This window comes from Passer domesticus, chromosome 15 (genome assembly GCF_036417665.1).
Source record: "Passer domesticus isolate bPasDom1 chromosome 15, bPasDom1.hap1, whole genome shotgun sequence".
Lineage (NCBI taxonomy): Eukaryota > Metazoa > Chordata > Aves > Passeriformes > Passeridae > Passer > Passer domesticus.
This window is the reverse complement of record NC_087488.1, coordinates 15,639,379-15,654,346: the sequence shown is the minus strand read 5'-3', so window position 1 is coordinate 15,654,346 and position 14,968 is coordinate 15,639,379. Positions and strand designations below refer to the sequence as shown.

The following is a 14,968-nucleotide window of genomic DNA, read 5'->3' as shown; positions in this document are numbered from 1 at the left end:
TTTTATTGCACACCGAAATACAAAACCGAACCGCTCCCAGCTGTGCCTCCCGTGCCGCCGTCCGTCGCGGCAGCCCCGCGCTCTCCACAGCTCCTGGGGACGGGATGGCCGTGAATCAGCGCCGGGAACCTGGACAGGGAACAGAACTGAGAAACGGCCCCGGAACGACCAGCCCAGCCCGGCACCGCCCGCACGGCACCTATGGGAACATGGGTTTCATTCCCCACACACAGCCGTGGGCAACAAGCTTAATGTTCCCGATGCTCTGGGCGCCGTTATCTCACCCGGGGCCACAGCAGGCCCCCAATGATTTTCAGACCGCGCCGGGCGCTACCGCGTCCCCTGGATCGCCTTCCCGGCACACTCCCTGCCCCCCGGCCGCGGCTGGGGCAGCACCGCAGCCATTCCCCGGCAGTTTGACAGCGCTGAAGGCGCAGGGACACGCGGCGGTGCCGTCCCGCCGGCCCGCACCCCCAGCCCTCACCGCTCGCCGCCGCGCCGCGCTCTGCGCGCTCCGCCCGTGCGCGCCCCTATATACCCCGAGCCGCGCCGCCCCGCGCTCTGTATAAATAACCACAAACCGCCCGCTCCAGCCCGCCGTGTATTCCCCATCCAGCGCGCAGGGCCGCCGCGGCTCTCGCGAGATGCCCGCGCCGTATAAATAGCGCGCGGTGCCTCAGCGCGGCCTTCTACGCTGAGGGATCACGTAAGTATGGCGGGAGCGGCGGCGGCGCGGCCCGGCCCGGCCCGGCCCATCCGGCCCCATCCGCGCCCGCCGCCGCCCGCCTGACCTCCCGCTCTGTTCCAGCAAATGGCGGACGACGCCGGTGCTGCGGGAGGAGCGGGAGCGGCCCGCGGGGGCTTCCGCGGTGGATTCGGGACCGGGCTGCGGGGCCGCGGGCGCGGCCGCGGGAGGGGCCGCGGGAGAGGCCGCGGAGCCCGCGGAGGGAAAGCCGAGGACAAGGAGGTGAGTGGGGAGCGGGGACGGGGCTGCTGCCGGCCCCCGGGATGGGGCAGCAGAGCCCCTGGTGACTCTTACCCGCGGGTTTCTCTGCCAGTGGATTCCTGTCACCAAACTCGGTCGCCTGGTCAAAGATATGAAGATCAAGTCTCTGGAGGAGATTTATCTGTTCTCGCTTCCCATCAAGGTGAGTTGCTGTGGATGTAGAAGGGAAGGGTCAGGGAGATGCTCCAAAGGGTGGAGCCAGGCAGGGAGAGCAGGGGTTGTTCACCTGGGGAAGGGAAGGCTCCGGGGGCACCTCAGAGCCTGAAGGGGCTCCAGGAGAACAGGAGAAAGACGTGGGACAGCATCAGATGGGATACTGGGAGGGAATCGTTCCCTGTAAAGGTGGTGATGCCCTGGCAGAGATTCCCAGAGCAGCTGTGGCTGCCCCTGGATCCCTGGCAGTGCCCAGGCCAGGCTGGATGGGGCGTGGAGCAGCCTGGGGCAGTGGCAGCTGTCCCTGCCCTGGGGAGGGGGTGGAGTAGCTGGCCTGTGAGGTCCCTGTGACCCCAGACCATCCCAGGACTCCGTGGTTTCCGTGTGCTCAGCGCTGACTCTTGCAGGAGTCGGAGATCATCGATTTCTTCCTGGGCTCCTCGCTGAAGGATGAGGTGCTGAAGATCATGCCTGTGCAGAAGCAGACCCGTGCTGGGCAGCGCACCAGGTTCAAGGTACGCCCCTTCCTCTGGATCCTCCTGCCCACAGCTTCCCTTTCTGCACTTCCAGAGTCATTTTAATCACTCCAAATCTCTTTTACTGTCACATCCAGTAAGTAATTACTTTGTAGTGAGGATCATTAATAGTTTGTTAAATGTATTAACTTGAAAACGTCAGTGACGTGTGTGTATGTTCCTTGAAGCAGCACTGGCCCAAAAGTTGGGCTGCAAGTCTTTAAAAGTCCTTTTTAAGGAAACTTTTCTGATAGCGCAAAGTTGAGTTGTTCTTGCACAGCAGCGTTGGGTTTTCAGGGAGATGTTTGGGGTGTAAGCAGGGAACGCTGTTGTGAAATTTTGGGGAATTCTGACCAGAGTGAGGCTGCAGCAGGGAATTGAACCCAGTGCCTGAAGGATGAACTCTGAGGGCAAAAGCGTGTTTTGAGAGCTGTGTGAAGGTTTGGGGCTGAGCTGCGAGCCCTGGCCCAGCAGTGAGAGCTCCTCCTGTGCTGCAGGCCTTCGTCGCCATCGGGGACTACAACGGCCACGTGGGGCTGGGCGTGAAGTGCTCCAAGGAGGTGGCCACGGCCATCCGCGGGGCCATCATCCTGGCCAAGCTGTCCATCGTGCCCGTGCGCCGCGGCTACTGGGGCAACAAGATCGGCAAGCCGCACACGGTGCCCTGCAAGGTGAGTGTCCCCCCAGCCCTGCCCTGCCCGGGCACACGGTGCCCTGCAAGGTGAGCGTCCCCCCAGCCCTGCCCTGCCCGGGCACACGGTGCCCTGCAAGGTGAGCGTCCCCCCAGCCCTGCCCTGCCCGGGCACACGGTGCCCTGCAAGGTGAGCGTCCCCCCAGCCCTGCCCTGCCCTGCCCAGGCACACGGTGCCCTGCAAGGTGAGCGTCCCCCCAGCCCTGCCCTGCCCTGCCCGGGCACACGGTGCCCTGCAAGGTGAGCGTCCCCCCGGCCCGGCCCTGCCCTGCCCGGGCACACGGTGCCCTGCAAGGTGAGCGTCCCCCCAGCCCTGCCCTGCCCGGGCACACGGTGCCCTGCAAGGTGAGCGTCCCCCCGGGCTGTGCTCGGGGCCGTGACCCTCCGTGTCCCCGCAGGTCACCGGGCGCTGCGGCTCCGTGCTGGTGCGCCTGATCCCGGCGCCCCGCGGCACCGGCATCGTGTCCGCCCCCGTGCCCAAGAAGCTGCTGATGATGGCTGGCATCGATGACTGCTACACGTCGGCGCGGGGCTGCACGGCCACGCTCGGCAACTTCGGTGAGCTCTGGGGCTGCCACGGGGTGCAGGGCCGCTTCTGTCACGGGTGGGGCACAGCGTGACAGTGGTTTGTGCCTTGTGCTGGCAGTGTGGTCAGTCCTGCTGCTGGTTCTGTCAGAGTTACACAACCGTGGGTTCAGCACTCCTGCATCTCCCAATCTGCGCGATTGCACCTGCGTGCCGTGGTGTCATCGTCGTAACTGGAGAGAGAGAGCAACCTGAGCTTTGTGGGTTCATCAGGGAGGCCCTCCCCGGTCTCCCTGATCCTTGCAAAATTCCACATTTTCCTAACTGGGGGATACTGGAGCTGTGGGTTGGATTGCCTGGTTGTGCAGCCATTAAGTGGCAGTGTGTGACAGCGTGTGACATCTCTCTGCAGCTAAAGCCACCTTCGATGCCATCTCCAAAACCTACAGCTACCTGACTCCTGACCTCTGGAAGGAGACTGTCTTCACCAAGTCTCCCTACCAGGTAAGAGCATTTGGGTAACTTACAGCTCAAACCTTCTTACCCTAAAACTTCGATTTCTGTACCCAAAGGCTTGGTAGCTGTACAGCAGAGGGATGGGAGGGGTGCTGAGGAAGCCGTGAGGGGCTGCAGGGAATAACCCTGTTGGTGTTCTTTGCAGGAGTTCACTGATCACCTGGCCAAGACCCACACCAGAGTGTCGGTGCAGAGGACCCAGGCAGCCGCTGTGGCCACCACCTGAGGGGTTTTGTAGGAGAATAAAGTGATCAGAGAACCAGGAACCCGTGCTTGTGTGATGGGGTGGTGCTCGGGGCAGGTGGGTCACACCACGGAATGGGAGGGTTGGAGAGGACCTGGAAGCTCATCCAGTTCCAACTCCAAGCTCTGTCCAGCCCGGCCTGGGGCACTTGGAATTGAGAGCCAGGGCAGAGCAGCACACGGAATGTTCTGGAGGCTCATGGAGGAGAGGGCAGCCCCAAGAGCCTGGAGCTGAGGGCTTGCAGAGCTCTTCAAAGAATGAGTAGGGAGCCCAGCTGTACAGATGTCTGTTTATTGTGGAGGCCAAGGAAGCAGCATGCACTCGGAGAGCAGCACCATGGAGGGAGGAACTGTTGTAGCTCTACTGATTCTCTTGTGCTGCCTTCCTCTCCTCCATCATCCTGTGCTTCTGCTTCATCAGGCATGTCCGTGCGTTGCCGTGGTAACCCAGATCCCCGTCTGAAAAAGAGAGGAGGGGCTCAGCAGTGCCTCCCGCTGCGTTCACGCAGGGTGGGATGTGCTTTCAGAGCCCCTTCCTGCGTTCAGAGCCCTTGCCCCGTGTGCTGCTGCCACTCACATCTGTCCTGGTAGGCCTTGGTGACCTGTGCCAGCAGCTCCATCTCCTTGGCACAGTTCTGCAACTGGTTGGGCCCTTCCCTCTGCTTGCACGCAGCCACCCTTTCCCGGACGATCTCCACGATTTCCTGGTCAACCATCCTGGGGAGAGATGGTGAGCAATGCAACAGCAGCCACGGGACACCAGAAAAGCTGAGGACACCCTGTGCAATGCCAGCTCTGGGATTTTCAGCTCCCTGATGCCACCGTGCCCAGAATCCCCCAAGAGGCTGCAGGTCCCAGAGCTGTGTGCTGTGCTGTGTCCCTGCCTGGGGACAGTCCTGGGCAGCCATACCTGTCCCTCCTCCACTGAGCCTCGGCCTCGTAGTAGCACAGGTAGTCGCCCTCCAGGCACTGGCTCAGGTCAGGCACGCGGCGGAACTTCTGGTGGTAGTAGTAGAACTTGTTGTTGTTCTGCCACCGCTCGATCCAGCCTGCAGGGACAGCCCGGTCACACACAGCCCCGCGCTGGCACTGCCCGCTGCCACCTGCCCCATGGGGCCCCTCTGCGCCGTGTCCCATGTCCTGTCCACGCTGTGTCACTGTCCCTCTATCCCCTGCACCTCTCCCAGTGTCCAAGGTGTACCCTGATGTCCCTGTATCTGTCACAGTGTCCACAACATGTCTCATGTCCCTGTCACACTACCAGTATTGTGTTCTTGTCTGTGTCCCATGCCTGTGCAGTGTCCCATGTCCCTGAGTCTGCCCTGTCCAAGCTGTGTTCTTGTCTGTCCCTTATCCCTGTGTCCGTGCTGTGTTCTACTGTGTGTCCCCGGTCCATGTGTCTCTTGTCCCTGTGTCTGTCCCTCTGTCCACGCCGTGCATTTGTCTGTGTCCCGTGTCCCTGTGTCCGTGCTGTGTTCTTGTCAATGTCCCATGTCGCTGTGTCCATGCTGTGTTCTTGTCAATGTCCCATGTCCCTGTGTCCATGCTGTGTTCCTGTCAATGTCCCATGTCCCTGTGTCCATGCTGTGCTTGTCAATGTCCCATGTCCCTGTGTCCATGCTGTGTTCCTGTCAATGTCCCCTGTCCCTGTGTCCATGCTGTGTTCCTGTCAATGTCCCATGTCCCTGTGTCCATGCTGTGCTTGTCAATGTCCCGTGTCCCTGTGTCCATGCTGTGTTCCTGTCAATGTCCCCTGTCCCTGTGTCCATGCTGTGTTCTCGTCAATGTCCCAGTGTCCCGTCCCTCTGCCTGTGTTGTTACTATCAGGACCAGTGTCCTTGTGGTGCCCTCTGCCTGTGCAGGTGCCCGTGTCCTCCCGCCCTTGCCCCGTGTCCCGGTGTGCCCCTCCCGGTGTCCCCGTCCCCGCGCCGCCGCTCAGCTCCCACGGGGACGGGGACCGGGGTGGGGGGAGTCTCTGCCTCGCCCCGCTGGTACCTCGGATGAAGGTGACGGGCGCGTCGAGCACATAGTTGAAGGCGGTCTGGAAGTAATCGACGGGATTGGGCACCGACGTGGTCCTCTCGGAGACGGGGGTGCGGGTCGGCGGCACCTTGTACGCCTCCCAGTCGTGATCCTCCGGCATCGCGGCGGCGGCGCGGAAAGATGGCGGCGGCCCTGAGGGGGCGGGAGCGCGGCAATATGGCGGCGACCCCGCGGGGCTGGGCGCGGGAATATGGCGGCGGCCCCGGGGCACGCCGGGAGTTGTAGTGCGCGAGTGCCTCCTCCGTGAGGGGATCCCAGAAGGCCGGGATGGGGCGGGACGGCGGAGCCCACAGCGTGTCCGTCTGTCCCCCTCCCTGCTCACAGGGCCATCCGATCTGTTCCCATCCCTGCTCACAGGGCCGTCCCGTCTGTCCCCATCCCTGCTCACAGGGCATCCCGTCTGTCTCCCTCCCTGCTCACAGGGCATCCCGTCTGTCTCCCTCCCTGCTCACAGGGCCATCCTGTCTCTCCCCATCCCATCTGTCCCAGTTCCTGCTCACTGGGCCATCCCATCTATCCCCATCCTGTCTGTCCCCCTCCTCGTTCATAGGGCCATCCCGTCTGTCCCCATTCCGACTGTTCCCATCCTATCTGTCCCCCTCCCTGCTCACAGGGCCATCCCATCTGTCCCCATCCCGTCTGTCCCCCTCCCCGCTCACAGGGCCATCCCACAGCACATGGCACGGGGCTGGGAGCAGACCCCTTTGGGATATCCCCGGTGAGGGAGGCTCTGCACCCTCTGAGGGATCTGTGCTCGGTCACCGCACAGGGATAAAGTTCTGCCTGGCATCGGTTCTGCCCTGGCTCTGGTACCATTGTTGCCCCCGAAGCAGAGCCTGGTCCCTGCTCTGTCCCTCCCTGCACCCAGCATGAGGGCCCCTCTCAGCCATGGAAGGTGTCCCTGCCCATGGCAGGAGCTGGCATTGGATGAATTTCAAGGTCCCTTGCAATCCAAACTGCTCTGTGATTCTGAGATGTATTGTCTCAGTCTCTTTTTCCAGTCAGGATCACAATCCTGGGCTGACAGATTCCCAGCCTGTGCTGGGGGTACCTGGCGCAGGTGTTCACAGCTCTGGGTGTGTGGTGCCCCTTCTGGAAACTGCCCTAATTCAGGAAACTGCCCTAATTCCCCATTCACATCAGAGCTGTTCAGGAGGGAGAAGCGTAAACTGAGCCAGCAGCAATTGACCTTTATCCCACCACAACTGTCGTGTCCAACCTGCCAGGAATGAAATGAATATCGCAGCGGGTGAAGCGAGCGGCTAAATTTGTGTCTTCAGACCCATACCCATCTTAAGTATTAATCTGGGACGCACTTCCTGACAGCCTCTCCCTGCTGCTGCCCGGCCTGGAGACGTCCCATGGTTGGTACAGCTCTGCTGGAGCCGCTTGTGCGCGAGGGTCGGCGAGCAGGGCTGCTTCTGCTCCCGGTGGTGCCACAGGAATGGGGGCAGAATCCTCAGAGCTCCACTCGGGCTGGAAAAGGAGCTTGGTGGAAAGCACAGCCAGGAGCAGGGACTGATCTGAGCTAGGAAGGAGCTGCAGTGGGTGCAGGACTAACCCTTTGCTGCTTGTGGTTGAGGTTTATGTATTTATCTCATCTGGCTTTTAAGGTGCCTTTAGAACCTGTGCATGTTCCTGTTGTCCATTCCTCTGGGCATCTTTTCCCCTGTTTCCCCAACCCTTGGCTGTGCTTGTTTTGTGCCATTTGCCTTGATGACATGAAGCCCAGGAATTCCAAGCAGGCCTTTTTGGTGCTACGGGATACAAAATAAATTGTATATATAATTAAGAGCATGGAAGGACAGACCTAGTAAAGAATGTATTTCTCCTTCAAAGTCCTTCAGAAAAAGCTGAAGGAGGGAGATTAGGTTAGGTTTCTTATTTAAGTGGCATAATTTGACCAGAAATTTAGTCAATTCACCCTGACTGATTTAGAATGGGTGTTAGGAAGGAATCCTTTCCTTGCTCTGGGTACAGGGTGCCCAGAGCAGCTGTGGCTGCCCCTGGATCCCTGGCAATGCCCAATGGGCTGGATGGGGCTGGGAGCAGCCTGGGACAGTGGAAGGTGTCCCTGCCATGGCAGGGGTGGCACTGGATGTGCTTCAGGGTCCCTTCCACCCCAAACCATTCCAGAATTCTATGCCATTTTTTCATGTATGCAACAGAAGCTTGAACAAAACCCTGCCCTGTTAGGACGCAGTGAAGAGCCCGGAATCTCTGTGCCATTCCCATCTGGAAGGAGGGGATTTTGGTTGTGTTTTTGTCATGTTTCCCTTCTCTCCTTTCCGGGGGAGCTGATTGTGCAGCCTCCCTTTGCGGTTCCCCTCCGCAGTCCCACCGCAAGTTCTCGGCTCCCAGGCACGGCCACCTGGGCTTCCTGCCCCACAAGCGGAGCCGCCGGCACCGGGGCAAGGTGAAGGCCTGGCCCAAGGATGACCCCAGCAAACCAGTGCACCTGACGGCTTTCCTGGGCTACAAGGCTGGGATGACCCACACCGTGCGCGAGGTGCACCGGCCCGGGCTCAGTAAGGCTCGGCCCGGGGGGAGGGAAAGGGGGGAGTGGGCTCCTGGGGAAAGGCTCTTTGTGGAAAGGGCTGGTGGAGCCCTGCGTTAAATCCTGGCTTGGGTGGTCAAAGGCCAGCTCAGCACGGGCTGAGTGTGGAACTCTCCACACTGGGATGGTGAGTGGTGGTTTGGGAGGTGAGGATGCTGGGGCTGAGATCAAACACGACCTCGCCCCCAGCACTCTCTGACAGCAGGAATCCTCCTGGGAATGATCCCAGAGGATTCCAGGCACCCCCTCCCTTTGCTGCCTTGCAGAGGTCTCCAAGAGGGAGGAGGTGGAGGCCGTGACCATCATCGAGACCCCCCCGATGGTGGTGGTGGGGGTCGTGGGCTACATCGAGACGCCCAAGGGCCTGAGGAATTTCAAGACTGTTTTTGCTGAGCACATCAGCGATGAGTGCCGGCGGCGCTTCTACAAGAACTGGTACGGGCTCCCCAAAAGGGGATCAAACCCTGGGAGTGCCCAGGCAGGAGGTGGAGGTGTCCAAGGCACCCCTGGGTGTGGCCCTGGGCTGGGGGACAAGGTGGGGATCAGTCACAGGTTGATGGTCGGGGAGGGCTGCTCCAGCCTCAGTGATCCCGGGATTCCCAGAGTGGGGTGTCCTGGGGGGCTGCCTGTGAGGGATCCCTGGCAGGAATTCCACAGGATGCCCAAACAGCTCAGCTCCTGTGGAGTGACACTGCTGCCTATTTAGTCATGCACAGGGATCCTGCAGACAGCCCGATGCTGGGGAGCAGCGTTTGCATATGTAAATTTATTCTAATAGCCGAACCAAGTTAGCTCTCTCCACAATATCATATGGCAGGTTCCTTTTCCCTCGTGCAGCTCGGGCTCCTCGGCTCCCCGGTTAACCAGAATCCTTGAGCTGGACTGAAACCAGATTTGCCAGGGGGAAAATTGATGCAGAACGTGGCCCCTGGCCCTCATAAACATCAACAGCCCTCGGCAGAGAGGGAAGTGGGAACACGAATTTCCTCGCTGTGGGAATTGGGTCTCCTGGTACAGCGCCATGGAGACCCACCCACCACACGCCTCTGATCCCCGTTTTTTCCTTTTCACGGCTCATCCCTCTTCCCACCCCAAGCCCTCGGCAGTCAGGTGAGGCTCAGGTACCCACAGGTAGCAGGGAAGTGCCTTTGCGATTTCCTGGCTGCAGGAGTCTCCTGTGAGTGCCATGGAGACGCACCCACCCCAATCCTCCGATCCCTGCTTTCTCCTGCCTCTGATTTTCCTGTTTTGATGTGCTGAGTCAGTCAGTGGGAGACAACTGCATTCCTCATGCAGAAAGGTTTGAATTACCCTTGAACGAGCCCTTTTCAGGGCTCATTATCCACCTCCCTCTTCGCACCCCAAGGTCCTGACAGTCAGGCGAGGCTCAGGTATCCACAGGTTCCTTGTGCCACTGAGGAGGCGGCTGCCAAGGTGACCTGTCCCCTCTCTGCACTGTCACAAGCCCTTTATCAGCTCTGATGGGTGCCAGCCACTTCTGTCCTCAGGCACAAGAGCAAGAAGAAGGCGTTCACCAAGTACTGCAAAAAATGGCAGGACGAGGCTGGCAAAAGGCAGCTGGAGAAGGATTTTGCAGCCATGAAGAAGTACTGCAAGGTCATCCGTGTCATTATGCACACACAGGTCAGAGCCTCCCCCTGGCATGGGCAGGGGGCTCGGGGGCTTCCTCAGCTCTGAAGGGCCTGGAAATGGGACCAGGGGGTGTTTTGGTGGGGTCACAGAGGCTGAGAGAGCAGAGGGTGTGAGATGGTGATGGGAGGTGCTGGCTGACCTTTGCAGCTGCCTCCTGAGCTCCCAGTGCCCTCCCAGAGCTCCTGCTCCAGGGTTGCCATGGTTTGGGGTCACTGGGGAGCCCCCACATCCCCATGGGAGCCCACACACCCCTGGAGGAGAGCAGGAGGAGAGCAGAGCCCGAGTCCTGTGTCAGCAAAGGACCTCGGGCCTCATGATCACCTCAAATTAGCAACTGGTGTCAAATGTTTTGGGCAAAAATAACCCCAAGGGCAGGCACAGTTTTGCCAGATGCTGATTGCTGGATGCACGTGGGACTCATTTTAATGCTGATCCCCGAGTTAAGGGCTGCTTTGGGGTCTGGGGGAGAGCTAAGTTGGCTCAAGGCCAGACAGGGTCTCTGGGCTCAAGGACAAGGAGCTGGCTCCATAAAATCCCAGATATCAAGAGCTGCTGACCCAGGGCTGCTCTGAAAGGGGGTGACTGTGGCAGAGAGGTGAAGCCGTGGCTCTGCTCACCCTCTACTCACAAATTGTGAGTTACCCAGCCCTGCTGCACCCTCCTGTCTGTGGGGTGAGGGGCCACATGTCACCCTGAAGCACTGTGTGCTGCAGATGAGGCTGCTCCCGCTGAGGCAGAAGAAGGCCCACATCATGGAGATCCAGCTGAACGGGGGGACAGTGCCTGAGAAGGTCGACTGGGTCCGGGAGAGGCTGGAGAAGCAGATCTCTGTGCACAGCGTCTTCAGCCAGAACGAGATGATCGATGTCATCGGCGTCACCAAGGGCCACGGCATGAAAGGTGCAGGGCTTTGGGGCTCTCCTCCTCACGTGGCTCTGCCCATCAGCTGGTTTGGGGGCAGCAGAGTGTCAACCACGCTGAGAACCCCTAACTTTTTGTAGAGGGAGTAGCAAAAAGCCCCAGGGTCTTAAGCAGGACATCCAGTTCTGTTGTGGCAGGGCTTGGTTTCCTTAATCTCAGGGATTCCAGCAAGGGAAAATTCAACAGGGGCACCTCTGATGCAGATACAGAGGAGCTGAGGAGGTGGTGGAAAGATTTTCCCTGAGATTAAGGCCAGTGAAGGCCTCCTCCCAGGGTGTTCAGAGGCACTGTCAGTACATAAAGCAACCAGGTCTATTGGGAGGTGTCCCTGCCCCTGGCAGGGCTTGGAACTGGATGGCCTTTATGGTCCCTTCCAGTCCAAACCATTCTGTGATGGTGTGGCTGTCTCACAAACCCCACATGTGCAGGGTGTGGGCGTCCCTGGGCGTATGCATGGGACATCTCCTGGTCTGATCAGAGCCCTGGGAGGTGAGAGCAGCTCCTGAACTCCTCCCAGCACGGCCTCCTGGAGAACTGCAGGAGGGCCATGGGACTGTCCTTCAGGAGAGCCATAGGACTGTCCCTCAGGGAATGTCCCTCAGGAGAGTGATGGGACAGTCCCTAAGGGAATGTTCCTCAGGAGAGCCATGGGACTGTCATTCAGGAGACTGTGGGACTGTCCTTTAGGAGAATGATGGGACAGTCCCTCAGGGACTTATCCCTCAGGAGAACCATGGGACAGTCCCTCAGGAGAGTAATGGGACAGTCCCTCAAGGACTGTCCCTCAGGATAGCAATGGGACTGTCCCTCAGGAGAGTAATGGGACAGTTCCTCAGGAAATGTCCTTCAGGAGAGCCACGGGACTGTCCCTCAGGAGACTGGTGGGACAGTTCCTCAGGGAATGTCCCTCAGGAGAGCCATGGGACAGTCCTTCAGGAGAGCCGTGGAACTGTCCCTCAGGAACTGTCCCTCAGGATAGCAATGGGACTGTCCCTCAGGAAATGTCCCTCAGGAGAGCCATGGGACTGTCCCTCAGGGATTGCCCCTCAGGAAATGTCCCTCAGGAGAGCCATGGCACTGCCCTTCCCCAGCCCCAGCCCTCCCTGCTGACCCTGCCCGCTGTTCCCGCGCTCCCAGGGGTGACCAGCCGCTGGCACACCAAGAAGCTGCCCAGGAAGACACACAAGGGCCTGCGGAAGGTGGCCTGCATCGGGGCCTGGCACCCGGCCCGCGTGGGCTACTCCATCGCCCGCGCTGGCCAGAAGGGCTACCACCACCGCACCGAGATCAACAAGAAGGTACGGCCCGGGGGGCCCCTCAGGCCTCCCATCCTGTCACATCCTCCCCGCGGTGCCCTCAGCTCCCTGCATCCTCATGGATGTTTCCCTGGACATCTCCATGCCTTTCCTGGTGGTTTTCCGCTGTTTGAGGGCACAAAGTGGTGAAAACCACGTGAATCTGTGGGGGATTCTGGCAGCCTGGGAAGCTCCTCAGCAAGGGGTGGGACAGTCTCCATCTCCACGGCCTGTGTGTTCCCAGATTTACCGCATTGGCCACGGGATCCACGTGGAGGACGGCAAAGTGGTGAGGAACAACGCCTCGACGCACTACGATATCACCGAGAAGACCATCACGCCTCTGGTGAGGGCTGAGGGGCGACAGGGCTGTGCCCCCCCGACTCCCCCAGCCAGCTCTCCTGCCCACCAGCCCCTCTGCTCTCCCCGCAGGGTGGTTTCCCTCACTACGGGGAGGTCAACAACGACTTCCTCATGCTGAAGGGCTGCGTGGTGGGCACCAGGAAGCGCGTGCTCACCCTGCGCAAGGTGAGCGCTCTGGGCTGGCATGGGCTGCAGCTCCCCACGGGCACATTCCCCCCCTGGAGAACCCTCCGAGTGCTGGGCAGGGACCTGCCGGGTTCTTGGTGCAGTGCCAGCAGGTGGATGGAGCTGGAGAGCTTCGGAGCTCTGGGGGCTGTGGTTCATTTCAGAACTGAAAACTTGGGTTGTCACAGAAAGGTGGAATGGGCTGCCCAGGGATGGCGTGTGGAGTCCCTGGTGTTTAAGGACAGGCTGGACGTGGCACTCAGTGCCATGGTCTGGGTGACAAGGTGGTGTCAGTCACAGGTTGGACTTGGTGACCTCAGAGGTCTTTTCCAGCCTGGTTGGTTCTGTGATTCTGTGAAACACTGAGCAAAGAGCAGCTCTGCCAGCTCTCCACCACCTGAGCACCAGAGTGTTGCTCTGAGAACACAGATTTTTGAGGAGATGTTTGTTCAGAGGATATTCCAACCCTGCTTCCATGGGACCAGCTGTCCTGAGGTCCTGTGGCCATTCTCCTGATGTTGTGGCTGTTCTTTCCCAGTCCCTCCTGGTGCACACGAGCCGCCGGGCCCACGAAGCCATCGAGCTCAAATTCATTGACACCACTTCCAAATTCGGCCACGGCCGCTTCCAGACAGCTCAGGAGAAGAGAGCTTTCATGGTGAGTTCCTCGGGCTGCCTCAGGAGGCCACAGCAACTGACTGGCTCCAACCAAGCTTCTTCCAGGTGTCCATGGGCAGGGAGGTGGAACTGGATGAGTTTTGTGTCCCTTCTGACCCAAACCATCCCAGGATTCTCTGATTCCATGATTCTGTGGTGTGTTTCTTGATACAACAACAGCCAAGGGAATGCTGGTGACTCTCTTGCCTAAAGGCAGCCATGAATTCAGTGCACAGAGCAGAAATGATGCTAAGGAAGAACAGGATGGTTGTGTGAGTGATCCAAGGCAACTCAACCAGCAAATAAAAGACCATATGGGCAACCAGTTCCCATTCACCATGGGAAGTTTTAAACAAGCAGTTAACTTGGCAGGCACTGTCCTGGCCATATGGTGCCTTTCACTTGGGATTGTGCACTGCTTTGATTTGTTTGGAATGATTCATAGCTTTAATGTTCTCAGAGGATAAAAAGTTTGGGTCAAATTCAGATGCAAATTTGTGTTGCTTTTGTCAGAAGCTTTCAAGAAGGCCAAGCAGTGTATTTTTCTTAAATCCAGGGCAAATATAATATAATTAAATAATCCAAACACAGCAGTTTCCTGAATAGTTTTTCAGCCTTCACCAGGCTGGTGTGAGTCTGAGTCTGAAGCGGAGGAAGCACTGAGTAAACCAGGAGAGGGAGAAGGAGAAGGGAAAAAAACAACTCCCTGTGTCCTACGCAGACACAAACTGGGTCTGGATCTGGCCTGTCAGCCAGAAATGCCATGTGAAGCTGGCTAAGCCTCCTTAGAGCTGGCAGGGGGATTGGTTAGGCACTGCCTTTGCAGAGCTCTTTAGAGGTTAAGCCGATTTCCTTCAGCTCAGTGTCAGCAGCCTGTTGTGTCACTGCCAGCCCTGAGCTGCTGTGACGAGGAGCTCGGTGACAGGAGGAGGATTGACCTGGCTGCAGCTCTTTTCTTTGCCATTTTGCCCCATGGATTCTGTGGCAAAACATCACATTTGTCTGGAAGTTGAGGGACATAAGGAATTCCTGCCACCTGCTCCCATAGGATTGATTTGCTGTGGGATAAGTCCATTTTTAATCTGCTGGCCCGAGCTGCCTTTCTGGCTGCCACAGCCCAGACACAACCATGCAGGCCAGGTCTGTGTGTCCCTAAATCCCAACTCTCCTCTCTGCTCTCTTCCAGGGCCCCCAGAAGAAGCATTTGGTGAAGGAGAAGCCAGGAGTGCAGGAAGAGCTCTAAGGACAGAGGTCCAAGGCTGCCTGGCTGGGCACTTGCAATAAAGGGGCTCCAAGCCAAGCCTGCTCCTCTCTCCTCCTGGAGGGGTCTCCTGCCTGTTCTCAGGCTCCTCAGCAGGTGGGGATGGGGAAAGTGGCATTTGGGACTGGCCCACGTGGACAGGGACTCACTGGGACAGCCAAGGGCCTGCTGTGCCCTCTGGATCCCCCCTTTCCTTTCCTCTGAGAATTTTTCCCTCTCACCCAAATCACCACGGAGCCTCCCCTCCCTCTCACCCAGCAGAGAGCAGAGCACGTTCCAGCACTTCTGCCCCAGTTTCCACTGGGAATACTGGGCATTCCCAGGACCTGGCCCTGCCCAGGCTCCCTGCCTGTCCCCTCAGTGCCTCTCCACACACCTCCAGCTCTGCCTTTGCCAAGCTGAAG

The 14,968-nt window shown here is 59.1% G+C and overlaps 3 protein-coding genes and 1 non-coding gene across 5 annotated transcripts; 2 read left to right on the top strand and 2 right to left on the bottom strand.

The window, feature by feature from the left end:
* Nucleotides 1-197: 197 nt before the first annotated feature.
* LOC135281801 (small nucleolar RNA ACA64) lies at nt 198-322 on the bottom strand. Its single transcript, XR_010348292.1, has one exon. It is a non-coding gene; the product is annotated as a small nucleolar RNA ACA64 (small nucleolar RNA).
* Nucleotides 323-713: 391 nt separating this feature from the next.
* Nucleotides 714-3,672, top strand: RPS2 (ribosomal protein S2). Its single transcript, XM_064390073.1, has 7 exons — nt 714-967; nt 1,059-1,148; nt 1,567-1,674; nt 2,172-2,345; nt 2,764-2,923; nt 3,303-3,394; nt 3,552-3,672. Exons 1-7 carry the CDS (start codon nt 812-814, stop codon nt 3,630-3,632), a joined length of 861 nt encoding a protein of 286 aa, XP_064246143.1. The 5' UTR covers nt 714-811; the 3' UTR covers nt 3,633-3,672.
* Nucleotides 3,673-3,925: 253 nt separating this feature from the next.
* NDUFB10 (NADH:ubiquinone oxidoreductase subunit B10) lies at nt 3,926-5,843 on the bottom strand. The gene is made up of 4 exons (XM_064390076.1): nt 5,645-5,843; nt 4,560-4,698; nt 4,227-4,366; nt 3,926-4,108 (listed from the first exon to the last, which is right to left on the bottom strand). The coding sequence occupies exons 1-4, from the start codon at nt 5,790-5,792 to the stop codon at nt 4,011-4,013; spliced, it is 525 nt and encodes a 174-aa protein (XP_064246146.1). The 5' UTR covers nt 5,793-5,843; the 3' UTR covers nt 3,926-4,010.
* A 2,479-nt stretch (nt 5,844-8,322) lies between these two features.
* Nucleotides 8,323-14,904, top strand: RPL3L (ribosomal protein L3 like). Of its 2 annotated transcripts, XM_064390071.1 has the most exons (8): nt 8,323-8,684; nt 9,758-9,893; nt 10,616-10,802; nt 11,961-12,121; nt 12,363-12,464; nt 12,551-12,646; nt 13,185-13,304; nt 14,490-14,904. In XM_064390071.1, the coding sequence occupies exons 1-8, from the start codon at nt 8,569-8,571 to the stop codon at nt 14,544-14,546; spliced, it is 975 nt and encodes a 324-aa protein (XP_064246141.1). In that variant the 5' UTR covers nt 8,323-8,568; the 3' UTR covers nt 14,547-14,904. The 2 variants fall into 2 exon arrangements, with proteins under 2 accessions (XP_064246141.1, XP_064246140.1); XM_064390070.1 differs by having other exon boundaries at nt 13,185-14,904.
* The last annotated feature ends 64 nt before the right edge of the window (nt 14,905-14,968 follow it).

Excerpts from the sequence above, each read along its gene's own strand:
- RPS2 (XM_064390073.1), top strand. The coding sequence starts at position 812 with ATGGCGGACGACGCCGGTGCTGCGGGAGGAGCGGGAGCGGCCCGCGGG. Across the intron at positions 1,149-1,566 it reads TGTTCTCGCTTCCCATCAAG|GAGTCGGAGATCATCGATTT; the intron begins GTGAGTTGCTGT and ends TGACTCTTGCAG. Across the intron at positions 2,924-3,302 it reads GGCCACGCTCGGCAACTTCG|CTAAAGCCACCTTCGATGCC; the intron begins GTGAGCTCTGGG and ends ATCTCTCTGCAG.
- NDUFB10 (XM_064390076.1), bottom strand. The coding sequence starts at position 5,792 with ATGCCGGAGGATCACGACTGGGAGGCGTACAAGGTGCCGCCGACCCGC. Across the intron at positions 4,699-5,644 it reads GCCCGTCACCTTCATCCGAG|GCTGGATCGAGCGGTGGCAG; the intron begins GTACCAGCGGGG and ends CTGTCCCTGCAG. Across the intron at positions 4,109-4,226 it reads CAAGGCCTACCAGGACAGAT|ACGGGGATCTGGGTTACCAC; the intron begins GTGAGTGGCAGC and ends TCTCTTTTTCAG.
- RPL3L (XM_064390070.1), top strand. The coding sequence starts at position 8,569 with ATGGTGGTGGTGGGGGTCGTGGGCTACATCGAGACGCCCAAGGGCCTG. Across the intron at positions 12,465-12,550 it reads AGAAGACCATCACGCCTCTG|GGTGGTTTCCCTCACTACGG; the intron begins GTGAGGGCTGAG and ends CTCTCCCCGCAG. Across the intron at positions 12,647-13,184 it reads GCGTGCTCACCCTGCGCAAG|TCCCTCCTGGTGCACACGAG; the intron begins GTGAGCGCTCTG and ends GTTCTTTCCCAG.